Source organism: Hemitrygon akajei, chromosome 24, assembly GCF_048418815.1.
Source record: "Hemitrygon akajei chromosome 24, sHemAka1.3, whole genome shotgun sequence".
Lineage (NCBI taxonomy): Eukaryota > Metazoa > Chordata > Chondrichthyes > Myliobatiformes > Dasyatidae > Hemitrygon > Hemitrygon akajei.
The window spans coordinates 15,378,633-15,393,401 of NC_133147.1; the positions used below are offsets into that span (position 1 = coordinate 15,378,633).

The following is a 14,769-nucleotide window of genomic DNA, read 5'->3' on the forward strand; positions in this document are numbered from 1 at the left end:
CTATCTACCTGTGACACTACTTTCAATGAATTATGGGCCTGTATTCCCAGATTCCTTTGTTCTTGGTTCCCTACCGTTCACTGTCTAGATCTATCCTAGACAGTTGGAAAACAAGATTCAGAGCTTTGGAAGAACACATGCAGACACTACTGTAAGACCAAAAAGTCAGTGATGAAAGGTCTGCAGTCTGCATGAAGCTTGCTGGTACATACACCACAAAGGCTCGATAGCAAGGGGTTCCAAACCTTTTTAATACCACGGAGCCTCAGCATTAACTGAGGGGTCCACAGACCCCAGGTTGGAAACTCTGCTAAGGAAAGGTATCTACCATTACACTAAGCCACGTGCAAAAATCTTCACTTAATCCCACCTCTTGCCTCTCCTCTATACTCAGCCCTGAAACACGGACTGCCAAGATAAAACCAATGGGTTAGGCAACATCCGTAGGGAGAAATGGAGACCTGATCTAAAATGAGAACTGCTCTTTTCCATCCACATATATTGCCTGACCCGCTAAATTCTTCCAGCAGTAGACCAGGTGGCATCTACGGAGGAAAATGAACCTCCAGAAATGCTAACTGGTCTGCTGAGTCCCTCCAGCATTTTCTGTGTGTTTCTCAAGATTTCCAGCATCTGCAGAATCTCTTCGATCTATATTTTTCCAGCAGTTTTTTTTTGCTCTGGATTCCAGCATCAGCAGTCTCTTGGGTCGGTTTTAAAAAATGGAAGCTTTGCTCAGGAAAACCAAGCTGATGGAGTGACTGATGGCGGCATATGAATATTCTCCAATAATACGACTGAAATAGAAAATTATTCCACTCTGTCTGAATGGAAAATTATTCTGAAGCAACGATTATTGTGGCTAATAAACGGGGAACCTGCCAACCGTCCACAATGATCCCAAATGAACAGCAAAAAGGTACCACATGAATGAAAAGATTCTCCTCGCCCTGCCGGTTAAATGTTCCGCAGGCAAAGCCACGTCTGCATTGGGATTATTTATCCTATTTCTATTACTGCCATCCTTCCTGTACAGGTTTCACCGACAGTACAATTGCCATTTGATCCGTGTTTTTCTTCCCTCCCCGCCATCACGTCAACCTCCGCCTCCTCGCCGTCGTCACCGCCATAGCGGACAACCTCTTGCGCGCGCTTTCGTCGCCGCCTCCCATTGGCTGGCGGCGGCGTTGCCCGGGCAGCCGGCCGGCCCCGTGCAGGTGGTGGTGGGAAACCCCGCGTAGGGGCCGGGAGCGGAATCCATGAGGCGGCGGTGGCGGCCATTTTATCGACAGCTCTAGATTCAATTAACCGGAGACCGGGGGCAGAGCCCGCCGTGTGCCCTCAGCCAGCTTGCGGAAACGGGTAAGAGCAAAAAAAGAGCACTTTTAGTGTCGAGGCGGTAGCGAGAGAGGGTGTGGGGGGTGATCAATAGTCTGTAATTAAACCCTCCTGTAGAAACACTGCGGTAGAGTACGACAGGCGCGCTGTTAGGCCGCGGCGCCTCCTCACTTTGTCCTTTTTTTTGGCTGTGTCGCTGAAGGCTGGAATAGCCGGCTCTGATTGTACTAATTCTGTTTGAACATCTTCATTAATTACACATGCGATTGCACAATTGTTTAGTGAGGTTTTTTTTGACGGTGTTGCAGGGAGAATCATAAAATAAAAGTAAACTCTACTGAGGCCATCTGGCTGCCGCCTGGATCTCTTTTGACTCTTTACTCCTTTTTTTCGGGCGCTGTATAAATCGGGTTTTACAATAAACGTGAAAAATACATTTACCGTGCATTGGTATCACTGGCTTTGTTCGTTTTCTCTCCACGGCTTGCATTTCCTCAGCCCCCAAGGGAGTGGGATTATTTTAACCGCCAACCTCGCTTAACCACCTATACCATTGTAATTTTAAACCTTTTCAAATTGCCAAACGTAACCTGGATGTTGCAAACCGGCACGCGTGCTTTCTTGAATGAACGGCATGGTTTTTGGTACCTCTTAATTCTGTGGTAATGTAGGGATATTACTCGATTTTTTTTCCATGGGTATCTTTGAAATGGAAGAGTGAAAATGCATTGACTTGAAATAATTGAATCTTGTAAACCAGAGTATTGTAATTTTTTTTGCATTGATACAGCATGTGCCTTGTCTTCATTGTTGTGCACGGTGACGCATGGGCATATCAGACATCTTGGTACACGTGTATGAAATAGTATATGGGTTATCTCGATGATTTTAATCATACAAACGCCAGAAATGCTATAAAATCCATAAATCATACTCAAGAACGGTGTAGTTATATCATCTTGTGCTATTTTTTGCGCCTTCTGGATTTTAGTTCTGATTATGAATTTGAGCTTTTATTGGACGGTACCGTAGTTGCACGAGTTCTGATTCCTGAAGTCAGTCTCAAGTAGGGTTTCTAACCTATCTCTGGTATGTAAAGTAAGTTTTGAAAGTATTCTTATTATAATGCTTGCAAAGTTAGTTTTGTCCTTTTGACTAGTTTAGATGGCAACTTTTTGTGCTAAGGTATTTCGCCGGTTTCAATTAGCCGAGATGCATTCCTTTTAAAAAAAACTGATACCAAATATTGCTTGCATTTTAGTGTGAAACATCAGTATTGAAATAATCTCCACTCAATGTTGGAGTTGTTTTTTTTAAACTTACGGTATTTTAATAAGTGATAGCATTATAACGTAAATTGGAATGAACTGCTTTTCATTAGGAGACTAGATTAATTTCTGAGATTTTATGTACTTGCTCTCATGTCAGTGTATTCAGAGCACACCAACAGTATAAATTCCAAGTTGTGTAATCTACTTTTGCATGTATTATTTGAAGTTTCTGCAACATTAAGCATTTGAGTAAATGGAAATATAGCTGATCATTCATTTGGCGCCATTTGCAAAATTGAAATACTGCCATCTCAAATTCAACCAATCCATGCAATTTTAAAACAAAATATGCAGGTGGATGGACATTTTGGGGCATTTGCAATTTATTGTGCAGGGGGATATTCCACAAGATCGCACATTCCCAGGACAATTTATTCTATTTATTTACCTAATCATGGTATTTAGGCATTTTTAATTTCAGATTCTCTCACTCTCGCATTTCTCAACTGCCATCAGAAATACAGATTGCTTAAGCATTTTTCTTCATTGTAATTAAAGATCACTTCTAATCTCTCCAAGCTTCCAGGTCCCCTGTAAGCATTTTCATAAAGTAGCTTACTTTGACATTCTCACATTTTCACTAAATTGTAGAGAGATGCATGGAGACTAAGCAGCAATTTGTATTCTATCAATAAATTGTTGTGATAGTTCTATGTGTCTGCTGAATTCAGGGATTTGTGTGTGAAGTTTCAAGTTTCTTCATTGCTTTTTCCTTATTGAAAATGTCAACTGCTGTCTCCCAGTACTACATCTGCATTAAATTTACCCTTCCTTTTCCTGAATTAAGATCCATTTTAGGTTTCTCATTAAAATGCTTCAGAATGTCCTGATGGTTGGTAGTATATTTCAAGTAGCGAATATTTTAATACTGACATTTAAACTTCCTTCCAATTTGAATACATTGTCACTACTGCTTCTTTACTTACGATCTTTTCACATCTTTTCTCCCATTGCTCTTGTTATTAATAAGTTAAATGTACTTTTTGAATGTCTAACATTGATCTTCATCAAGGTTAGTCAGGCACAAATTTAACATTTGCTGTTGACAGATATATTGGCTGCCATTTTTCCCAATTTAAAAATATTTTGGGTTAGTTGTCTAAAAAAATTCAGGTGACCTATGTTGATTAGTTTGTAACTCCTGAGTTTATTTCTCTCCTTTTTTGGACATACTTGTTGATCAATTCTGAGATACTCAACCAGTGTTTAGGGATTGCTACTTCTGTCACAGTGTGAGATGCATTTTTTTGAAGAAGTTGACAATTTTAAAAGTCAGACAGTCCAAGCATGTTAGCAGTAATGAATGTGTATCCCATTTCCTTTTGCATTAGCAGAAGCTTTTAAAGAGGAATTTGGGAAATGGATGCACCTGTATGACTAAATTGATTTTATCAAAGTCAGTAAGGTAGCCAGACTTGGCTTCTTTGGCTATTACCGTAGTTGACTTTGTCTTTGCATTTGACTTTCTATTTTTTTTTACCATCATCAGTTAATTTTGGCAGATGTTTTGATATGTGCACCGTGCAAAACATAAATTGCATGAATGTAGCTTTTATGAAATTACGAACTGCAGATTTACTTGTTTGCTTCTTTCCATTCGTTCATGAAAATGCTCAAATTAATTTAGAGTTGTACATTGACTAAAAAAGTTCTACCATCCAGGAGCTGCATTTTGTTTCATTTCTGGTGGTTTATTTTATGAATTTTACTTGAATAATTTGAACTGCAGATTTATATTAAGAATTGGACATTTTTTCATTCATTAAGTAAAATGATTAGTAAAATTTGGAGTTGTATATACATTGATTAAAAAGATGTTCTGTTGAAAGGAACTGCTATTTTTCCTTTAGGTCTGATGGTTTGGTTTTTTTTGGTAATGAATTTTTGCTTGATTATTTCAATGTTGGGATGGCTTATCAATTTTGTTCAGAGTATGAGAGAGTTAAATAAATAACTGGTCTGGATAAATGTTTGCTGAGATAATTCAGTACTAGATGGTTTTCCTCTGTACCAAGTGCCAGCATCAAGCACCATCATTTCAACTTGTTATTCCACTTGGGTATGTAGCATCAAGTTTAATCTTTTGCAGATTTATTAAGGTTCCTCAATTCCAAGCTTAGAGCATCCCTACTGAGCCAGCGTGACATTTCCATTTCCTACACTAGCCATCTCTGTTTCTGAGTGGTGAATAGTGAGCACTTTTTGCATTTTGGTCGACAGTCATCTGAGAAATGCCCAGGCCTATCTTTGGGATTTTGAAATGCTTTTTGGCCAAAAGGATCTTTTGTCTCATGTCTAGGCTGTACCTAAATTCTGTTCCCAGAAGCGTAGGGACAGAGATTTAAAGCTACTGGACAGCCCAATTTCCCTTGTATACATAGCATTTGAAATAAAGCCTTGTGACCATTTTATATGCAGAGGGAAAAATTGTCTTAAATATCTTTTTTTATTCCAGCTATAATTAGAAATGGCTACTGAGGTGAATGGAAATGCAGCGCAGGTGAAGGAGGAGGAAGAACCCATGGATACCTCATCTGCTGTCACCCATTCAGAACACTACCAGGTGCTAATAGATGCTGGCTTGCCACAGAAAGTAGCAGAAAGGCTAGATGATATCTTTCAAACAGGTATAATATGCCAAGACCTGTGATTTTAGTAGTCCAAACTATTGCTTTAACCTGAACATGATATGTAACTGAAAATTATTTAACTTTGTTCCTGACAACAAATTTGAGAGGTGAATTTGATACTTGATGTATTTGTTGAATTCAAAAGAGATTGCTGTGTATAATTTCTGCCAGCATTTGTAGTGGTATTGGTAGTGAAATAGTTTGTGTATCATTCATTTATGTAGGGCTCAAAATTAAATCACTGGTGAGCAGAAGCAACTGCTGATAATGGTCATTGCTACTGAATTGAAGTAAAATAAACTTCCTATATTTTAACTAAAAATTGAAAAATCAGTTATTTTTATTGACATTGCAATATTTCTGCAATATAGATATTTTATGTCTAGTTATTTTGAAGTATTTCAATAAATGTGTATGTTGAACTTGAGTACAAACTAAAATCAATACGTTTAATTATGTTTATTAATTTTGAGCCCCACCTAAACTGCTAATGTCTTTTTAAGCTGTATCAATCACCATGAAATAGTTATGCAATATGTTTTTAGCATATGCTGAAGATGAGCAATGGATTTGAACTGCTTCCAGTAATTACGTATGGTTAACTTGAAATATTGTGGCATTTCAACAAGTATTTGGAGGTGCATTCTAATTGGTTCATGATTTCCCTGTAGCAATGTGCTAAATCATATGAATGGTTCACAATGGTGCATATGACCAAAAGGCACTTAGTTATGGAAATAATTTAAAAACTGCATGTTTTGAGTGATTGTCATCCCTTAACACTTGAATTTGCTGCTGCTAATAAAAGTTGCCCATGTTAATTGGTGTTGGCTGCTAGCAGTCTAAGTTAGCAAAAATTAGCAGTATTGGGATCTGAGTTGTAAACTGGATGGTGCAAAGTGTGGGGTTAAGTTAAATGTAATGGTTCAAATTCCAAAGCACAAAGGATTTTAATTTTATTTTGTTATACACGTGCTGCAATATTTCCAAGTCATTTGCATGCCTCGATATAGTATGCAAATAATGTTAAGGAGAAGTTCTTAATAGTTTGAACGCTTTGAACTGAGCAGGTTATGAAAACTAATACTAAACTTCTAAAAGCTAGTAATGTGGGCATAGATCGACACAGTGCACCGGACTTCCTTTTTTTAAAAAAAAGACTGAAACCAAAGTAATGACATTGCATGGTACCATGTCTCTTTTTCTTGGTTCCTAACATTAATTAGAAAGAAATACAAGATTTGGAAGGCGATCATGCTATTGGTACTTTTCTGTGTATGAATAGCTTGTACTGTTTAGCTGCCTTTTATTACCTAATACTTCTGCATTGATTTTCTTTTACAGGATTAGTATCTTATGCTGATCTTGATGAAAGAGCAATTGATGCCCTCAGAGAGTTCAATGAGGAAGGAGCACTGTCTGTATTGCAGCAGTTTAAAGAAAGTGACCTATCACACGTGCAGGTACTACAAAATGTTAGTCCGCGCTGCTGGTTGCAGAGTCACTGACCAGAATGTACTCTCTGACGTTTGGTGATTTAAAAAAGATGGATTTAGGTTACAGCTCTTTGCTGAAAATTAATGTAAATTTAAGTCTGATATCAAAAGTGTTAATGACTATAGATTAAAGGATTGAAACTGGATTTGCAAATAAAAGTTTGATATTTCTCGTCATAATACATGCAGTTCTTTGGACTTGATACTGCAGCACTTAAACAGCTTTGCAGTTTAGAATTACTGTACTGAACTCTTTAATTTCCAGAATAAAAGTGCCTTTCTGTGTGGAGTAATGAAGACTTACAGACAACGGGAGAAGCAAGGTAGCAAAGTACAGGATGCTACAAAGGGTCCTGATGAGTCAAAAATTAAGGTAAGATGGGTTAGTTAAATTCAATGGAAATACATAATCGGTTAGAGTAGTTTGAATGTGAAACGTTTGATGGCTAAAGAGGCAAACAATATTGTGAGTTAATTCCCAATAAAGTCTGCAAATACTTGTATTTGGGTTACATATAGAGTCACAGAGAAAGGCCCTTAGGCCCATCTAGTTCATGCCAAACCACTTCAACTGCCTACTCCCATTGACCATAGCCTTCCATACCCCTCCCATCCATGTATCTATCCAAACTTTTCTTAAATGTTGAAATCAAGTTTATAGGCACCACTTGAGCTAGCAGCTCATTCCACACGCTCACCGCCTTCTGGGTAAAGAAGTTTCCACTCGTACCCTTCAAACTTTTCACCTTTCATCCTTAACCCATGGCCTCTAGTTGTTGTCTCACCCAACCTCAGTGAAAAAAGCTTGTTTGCATTATCCCTATCTATGACCCTGTATGATACAGATTATAGCACATTATCGTATTACTTATTATTTTAGTTTTGTATACGGGTATGCGTCGCTTAACTTGTGCGAACACCGTAATATATACTTCGCGAACCTATATCGGGTATCACTGTAGTGTACTCGTATTGACTAAATAGCCAAGAACTTGCACGAAAACTGCATACTGTACGCTATAATACATACACGAATGATAATTTTTTTATTTTAAAAGTTTTATTTTTTATTAAATGTTGTAATTTTTTTCACTTTTTAAACTTTTATGTAAACACTTTCTGACTGGTTACGTCGGTTATGTCACTACGTCACGTTCTCCGATCAGGACCACGGACGTATATGCGATGGGACGTTGTCCGAATGGACATGAAGCGATGCACACCTGTATTATACAACCAAGTGTACTCTTGTAAAGTGGTTGATCAGGTTGCTTGAAGTAAATAGATGATTGACATCAGGTACAATTATTGTGGGTTGATTCACATAGGAAGATGAGTATAATGTAGGAGAATATGGTTGGTAAAATTTTTGAAGTGTAAGGTTAGAAAGAAAATTCGGTGAAGGAGGAAAGGTGACTGAAAGGCCTAGAAGCTTCAGTGTTCATTTTTCAGTTTGATAACAAAGGGGAAAGGTTAATGAAAGATGTTACCATGAAGTTTCAACATAGCAAATGTGAATCAGTGATTTATTTGGGTCTATAAAGATATTTGGATGGAGACATGGCAGCATGAAAGTTTTGGAAATAACCAAGTACTGTCACATGCATATATGCAATAACGTTTAATTAAATTGCTCTGCCTGCTGTGACTTGACTCTGGTTCTGTTTGTATTTCACCCTGTTATATATTTCAGGTGGTGGAGGGGGGTACTTCTGAAAATATTTATCAAATAAGATAAACTATATGTTGGTAAAAGAATTTGCATGAAATTGTTAATGCATTCTTTAGGCACTGTTAGAACGGACGGGATACACTTTGGATGTAACCACAGGGCAAAGGAAGTACGGTGGCCCTCCTCCTGATGGGGTGCATTCAGGGCCACAACCTGGAATTGGAACAGAGGTTAGTAATTTGATGTCATGTGATGTATGGTGCTTACTACCGTAGATTCCGGACTACAGAGCGCACCTGATTTTAAGCCGCTGGCACTAATTTTAGAAATAAAATCATTTTTTTAAATGTAAAGGCCGCACCGGATTTTCGGCCGCAGGTGTCCCACGTTGTAATATGAGATATTTACACAGAAAGATATTACACGTGAGGATTTTTTTAACTTTTAATTAAATCCATATGGTAACAAAAACAAATACATATTGCAAATGCTTTTTTTCGAACCGTGCCCGTACGCGGCTACTTTTAAATATACGTTGCGTATACTTCTTTACTGAACAACATTCCAATATCTCCTAACGACTGGTAAAAAATATATATACTGCAGCCTACCAGGAAAAGTTATTGATACCTTTAACTTAAAAGCAGAGCTCGCTCAGATCCAAAGCCGCTCGCGTAATCCGCTCCCCCCCTCCTTTCAGTTTCATCGCAAACGGCATTTAAAAGCAGATTTCGCTCGGATCCAAAGCCGCTCGCGTAATCCGCTCCCCCCTCCTTTCCGTTTCATCGCAAACGGCATTTAAAAGCAGATTTCGCTCGGATCCAAAGCCGCTCGCGTAATCCGCTCCCCCCTCCTTTCCGTTTCATCGCAAACGGCATTTAAAAGCAGATTTCGCTCGGATCCAAAGCCGCTCGCGTAATCCGCTCCCCCCTCCTTTCCGTTTCATCGCAAACGGCATTTTCCCACAAGACGCCGCGAAACCGGGTGTGACGTCATAGCATCCCGCGATGTAGTACAGAAAACAAATATAGTTTAAACTAAGTAGGGTAGGTAGCACAATGCTTCGAGTGTTTTCCATGTTGATGAGGGTGAGTACAAATGACTGATTTACAATAATTTAATTGTGAAAGTGCGCTTGATTTATCGTACAATTTCATTGGACCTCTGTGAACTACTCATCAATTTTATTGGTCTACTGTTACGAGGCAAAATGTTTACGAGGCGGCATGAAAAAAACCTTGCATTAGCCGCTTCGGATTATTGGCCGCAAAGTTCAAAGCTGTTCAAAATGTGGGAAAAAAGTAGCGGCTTAAAATCCGGAATCTACGGTATTAAACCAGTTCAATGATGTATAGAAGGTATCACAATTTTGAATATATTCATGAGGCTTTTCACTCTACAGTGGGGCAGTTGGCTGCGTTTGTCAAAGAGAAATAGAATGTAAGGAATTCTATTGTGAAATTGAAACCTAACAAATTATTGCTTTTATCTATACAAAAAGGGGTAACTTTTTCTGGAATCATTCAAAATTTCCTAGATTTCAAACTACCCAATAATATATCCACATTTGCTATGTGCCTTGAAATCCAGATGTAAGGGTTATGTTATATACATGTTTTGGTTGTAATTCACATTACATCTGTTACTTGGACTAAAGCTTGTGGAGTTTGTAGATCAGCAGTTTTCTGACAGTGTTACAACATAATTGCTTGAATACACAGGTGTTTGTTGGAAAGATTCCCAGGGATTTGTATGAAGATGAACTTGTTCCATTGTTTGAAAAAGCTGGTTCCATTTGGGACCTACGACTTATGATGGACCCTTTGTCAGGCCAGAACCGTGGCTATGCATTTGTGACATTTTGCAACAAAGATGCAGCCCAAGAGGCTGTCAAATTGGTAAGAATTTTTTTTAAAATTCTCATTCCAAACTTTGTGTATGAAACAAATTGAATATTTGGGCTACATGGCAGATTGCTTTGAATATTTTTGTACCACATTGGTATTTTAAAGTGGGTTTCATTTGAAAAGTCGCAGTAATATTCCTGGACCACTGCACAAATTTTGACAAGTTGAATCTCTGCCTCTTCTTTTGTAGTGCGATAATTATGAAATCCGCCCTGGTAAACACATTGGAGTTTGCATTTCTGTGGCCAATAATAGGCTGTTTGTTGGTTCTATTCCAAAGAACAAGACCAAGGAAAACATAATGGAAGAATTCAGCAAAGTCACAGGTCAGCTCAGAGGATTCTGGAAAGCCAAAAAGATGTGCTGTTTTTAAACAGAGCTTGAGTTTAAAGATATGTTTTCTTTATTTTGAATTGGGGAAAACCTGTTCTTTCTACTGTAATGAAACTCCACCTCTGTTTATTATTTCTAAGTAATTTGGTCATTTACACTGGCATTTTGCCAATATGCACTTCCATTCCTATAGGTGCTCACAGCTGTGTAGAAAAATCAACCCTCAGGTAGTCATCAAAGGATAATAGTAGTATTACAGAATAGTGGAAATTTCCTCTGATTCCCAAGGGATGAGCCACCATTATGAAGGATGATTATTGGATCATTATCTTGCTGTTTTATTGGGATCCTGCATGAGCATGTCTGCTGACACATGTTTCTGTATAATACTAATTGGCTGTAGAGTGCATTAGGTATCTTGACATCATGACAGAAAAATTATGAATTTCTTATCTTTATTGCTAAGCATGGTGTCTCTAATTTTCTCAAAAGATTTGAAAATGGGATGTATGGTCTAAATCTGAAGGCTGTTTGGAATAAATTTGGCATTCTTTATATCAAGTCAAGGTTCATAAATAGAAGAAGATAGTGAGAACAGATATTGAGATAAAATCTGAAATGGAGAAAGGATGTAATGGGTATATAGAACCATCTTGCAAATATGATGCTGTTCTGTGGAAATCTTCAGTGCAAAAACACAGGTTCCAGAATGTTTTAAAGTGCAGAACAAAACTGTTAGCTGTGCGGTGAATGTAATGCTCTCTATTTGCATTTATTTCTACGCCTATCATTTCATCACAATTTGATACATGGTGTTGGTTCCATTATCACATGCAGGAGATGCTTGGACATTGTGGAGCTACATTTGATTTTAAATTCACATGTAGTGAGTTACACTAAAATAGTTCTTGTGTGCTGTTTATACACAAAGATATTACATAGCACGTTGAGATAGTACAAGGTAAAACAGTAACAAAACACAACATAAAGTATAGCAGTTGCAGAGTGCTGTACAGGTAAACAAGGTGCAAGATTGTAATGAGATAGATTGTCAGGTCAAGTTCTTAGCGAGCTGGGAAAGCATTTGAAAATCTTACAGCAGCTGTCCTTGAGCTTGTTTTCAGGTTTTTGTATCTTCTGCCCAATGGAAGAGGGAAGAAGGGAGAATGACTGGGTGAGGAGGGTCTTGGATTATGTCAACTGCTTTACTGAAGCAGCAGGTGTCCATGGAGGGAAAGCTGGTTTCGATGATGAGCTAGGCTGTACTCACAAGTCTGCATTTTCTTGTGACACTGTGCAGTACCAACTCATTGTGATCCAGATAAGATGCTTTGAGGGAGTAGAGGTACTGATGAGATTTCTTGGCCATAGTGTCTGTAGTTGGATCAGGACGGGCTATTGGCGGTGGTCACTCCTAGCAAATTGAAGCTTTCAACTTCATAACACTTGATGTAGATGAGAACATGTGCACTGCCCTCCCTGCCTCAAGTCAGTGCCCAGTGCTTTTGTTTCACTGAGGTTGAGGGAAAGGTTGAAAAAGGAGGTTAGGCTTATTATCTAATTTTTGTGTTTCTTTACACAGTACAATCTGTTTCACCCAGAATGTCTGTATTGATAATCTTGTATTATCTAGCCTTCCCTTTCTTCATCCTGCCCTGTTCCTCAAAAGCCAGCCTAACAAAAGCATAACTGATCTGAAAGCTGCCCCACTTTCCACCAAAACATTTCAGTAACTCTTCAGCAAAATAACATTTCTTGTTTTCACAGCTGGTTACTGAAAGGTAATTCCTGAATGCTCAGCTTTTTGTTTTCCTGCTGTGTTCTGTATTGCCCCCGCTTGAGAAAATGGGTCACCTTTTGCACCCAATTAAGTTTTAAAGAAGCCAATACCTATTACATTGTATCTCAAACAAGAGAGAATCCATTCTAATGTCCCTTTTGTTAGTTCACAGAGATTGTTATAAAATAATTATTTCTTCTCTTCTGCAGAGGGTCTCACTGATGTTATTCTCTATCATCAACCTGATGATAAAAAGAAAAACAGGGGATTCTGTTTTCTGGAATTTGAGGATCACAAATCTGCTGCACAGGCAAGGCGAAGATTAATGAGTGGAAAAGTCAAGGTTTGGGGAAATATTGTCACTGTCGAATGGGCTGACCCAGTAGAGGAACCAGATCCGGAGGTGATGGCAAAGGTAATGCTCATGATGAAACAACAGCAGGCAGTTCAGTCCTTTCTTCTGTACTAGCTCCCAGCCAAATATTTGTATCCCCCTACTTTATGCCATGTAACCTGTTGCTTTGTACAGGCTAATCATGATCCCACCAAGCCTCCCATTTGAAATACTGTATCATAGTATTTTACAGTTGTTAATTACTTGCTGATCAGGTCACCAAAGGGAGAATGTGCAAATTCTGCACATTTGGCAACAGAAATCAGGGTTGAACCTGGTTTGGAGCTGTGAGACAGCAGCACTGTTGGAATGAAAGCAGTTTTGCAAATAATAACATTATTATATAGCAAAGGGAATACAATTCACTACAAGATGTCAGTCCCCCTCAGATTTGGGTTTGTATAGACTAAATCTTGAGCTGAAGTACCTTCTGATAACTTGTAAGATGATAATAGCAATAACTTGGCTTTTTTGACTAATCTTGGTTGTTTTGCTGATAAAATCTGCTATCATCTGAGCTCTTAAAGTCTCACTTAGCATAGCAATCAAAGTCTTCAATCCATATTGGTTTCATGGTGTACTTCTGTGGCTTTTATTAGCTTCATATCCCTCCTAAATCTATATTATTCATGTCATAATTGTTAGAATGTTTACCAGTGATCTGTTGAAACCTGGACAATTGACACTATTGTTATGCATCTAGGTGTGAAAGCATATTTGTCAATTAACTGAATTTGTTATCTCCATCCCTTTTTGCTATTGTGTGTGTATATACAGGTCAAAGTTTTATTTGTAAGAAACCTGGCCAGCTCTGTTACAGAAGAAATCCTAGAAAAGACTTTTAGTCAATTTGGAAAACTGGAACGTGTGAAAAAATTGAAAGACTATGCATTTGTTCATTTTGAGGACCGCGATGCAGCAGTAAAGGTTTGTATTGGGTATATATATATATATTAATTAATGCCAGGAAGGCATGAAGTACCAGATTTGTAGAAAATCTGGTTTATTTTTGAACCTTCAATGTATGGATGATTTACAAACTTCATCTTAATGAAACTCAACTGATCATGACCTTCTATGCCTTTTGGTATGAGTCTGTATTTTCTGCAAATGTTAGCTTATTCAGTAACATGATTTCTTCAAATAATGAATCGTACAGCCTTCATTAAGGTTCTTCAATGATTCCTTTTAATCCATGTTGGTTGTCCATTTAGAGGGGATCTGCCTTATGTGCATTTCCCCCCAGTTTTCTCGTAATATCCCATAAACGGGGAAAATTGGTCAGAGCTTTTATAGCAGCCTCTCATCTACAATTTGAGTGATACAAACCTTTAGGACTTTTTCCTTTCTGTTTTTGTCCTAGATAATGCCTTTGTTTTATCCTCTTTCTTTGCCATCTTAAAGTGATCCTTTTTGAATACTAATGCAAAGATCTTTCTCAGTTAAACTCTCTGCCTTATGGTGTCCTTAATCAGTGTGGCTTTAACTTTATTCATGTATCTGTCAAAATAGTTCAGATTTGTCATTTAACTTGTCAGCTTGTTTGTTTCTGCCTCTTTTCCCAGTTTTCCACCTGCATGATGCACTTAGTTCTTTTGTTGACATAAATATTTGTTATAATAATTATAGAATGAAGTAACTGATGTTCAATCCTCTGAATTTAAAATGCAAGTAGTTAAGTCTGTGTCAGGGAAAGTATATGTGAAGTTAGTTACTACATCAACCATTTACTGTTAGAACTTGTTTCTGGGTAGTTCATACTTTAATAAATTCAAATATCCCTAACTATTTTCGATTGATTCCTCAGACTCTTCTTTGATCACTGATGAAGGAAGGGAAATTATTTCATCTGAATAGCTAAATTATATAACTTTCAATTATTTTTTCT

General features: G+C 37.9%; 1 protein-coding gene across 3 annotated transcripts in view; it reads left to right on the forward strand.

Annotated features, from left to right (window-relative positions):
• The first annotated feature begins 1,205 nt into the window (after positions 1-1,205).
• Positions 1,206-14,769, forward strand: part of LOC140715890 (heterogeneous nuclear ribonucleoprotein R) — a 30,838-nt gene continuing 17,274 nt past the window's right edge. For 2 of the 3 annotated variants that reach the window (XM_073028389.1, XM_073028388.1), the window contains exons 1-9: positions 1,206-1,362; positions 5,125-5,296; positions 6,644-6,762; positions 7,061-7,168; positions 8,584-8,697; positions 10,189-10,365; positions 10,565-10,700; positions 12,697-12,902; positions 13,659-13,808. In XM_073028389.1, coding sequence (XP_072884490.1) covers positions 5,137-5,296; positions 6,644-6,762; positions 7,061-7,168; positions 8,584-8,697; positions 10,189-10,365; positions 10,565-10,700; positions 12,697-12,902; positions 13,659-13,808 — 1,170 coding nt within the window. In that variant the 5' untranslated portion in view covers positions 1,206-1,362; positions 5,125-5,136. The remainder of the gene's footprint in view (positions 1,363-5,124; positions 5,297-6,643; positions 6,763-7,060; positions 7,169-8,583; positions 8,698-10,188; positions 10,366-10,564; positions 10,701-12,696; positions 12,903-13,658; positions 13,809-14,769) is intronic. The other variant, XM_073028390.1, reaches the window with a different exon arrangement.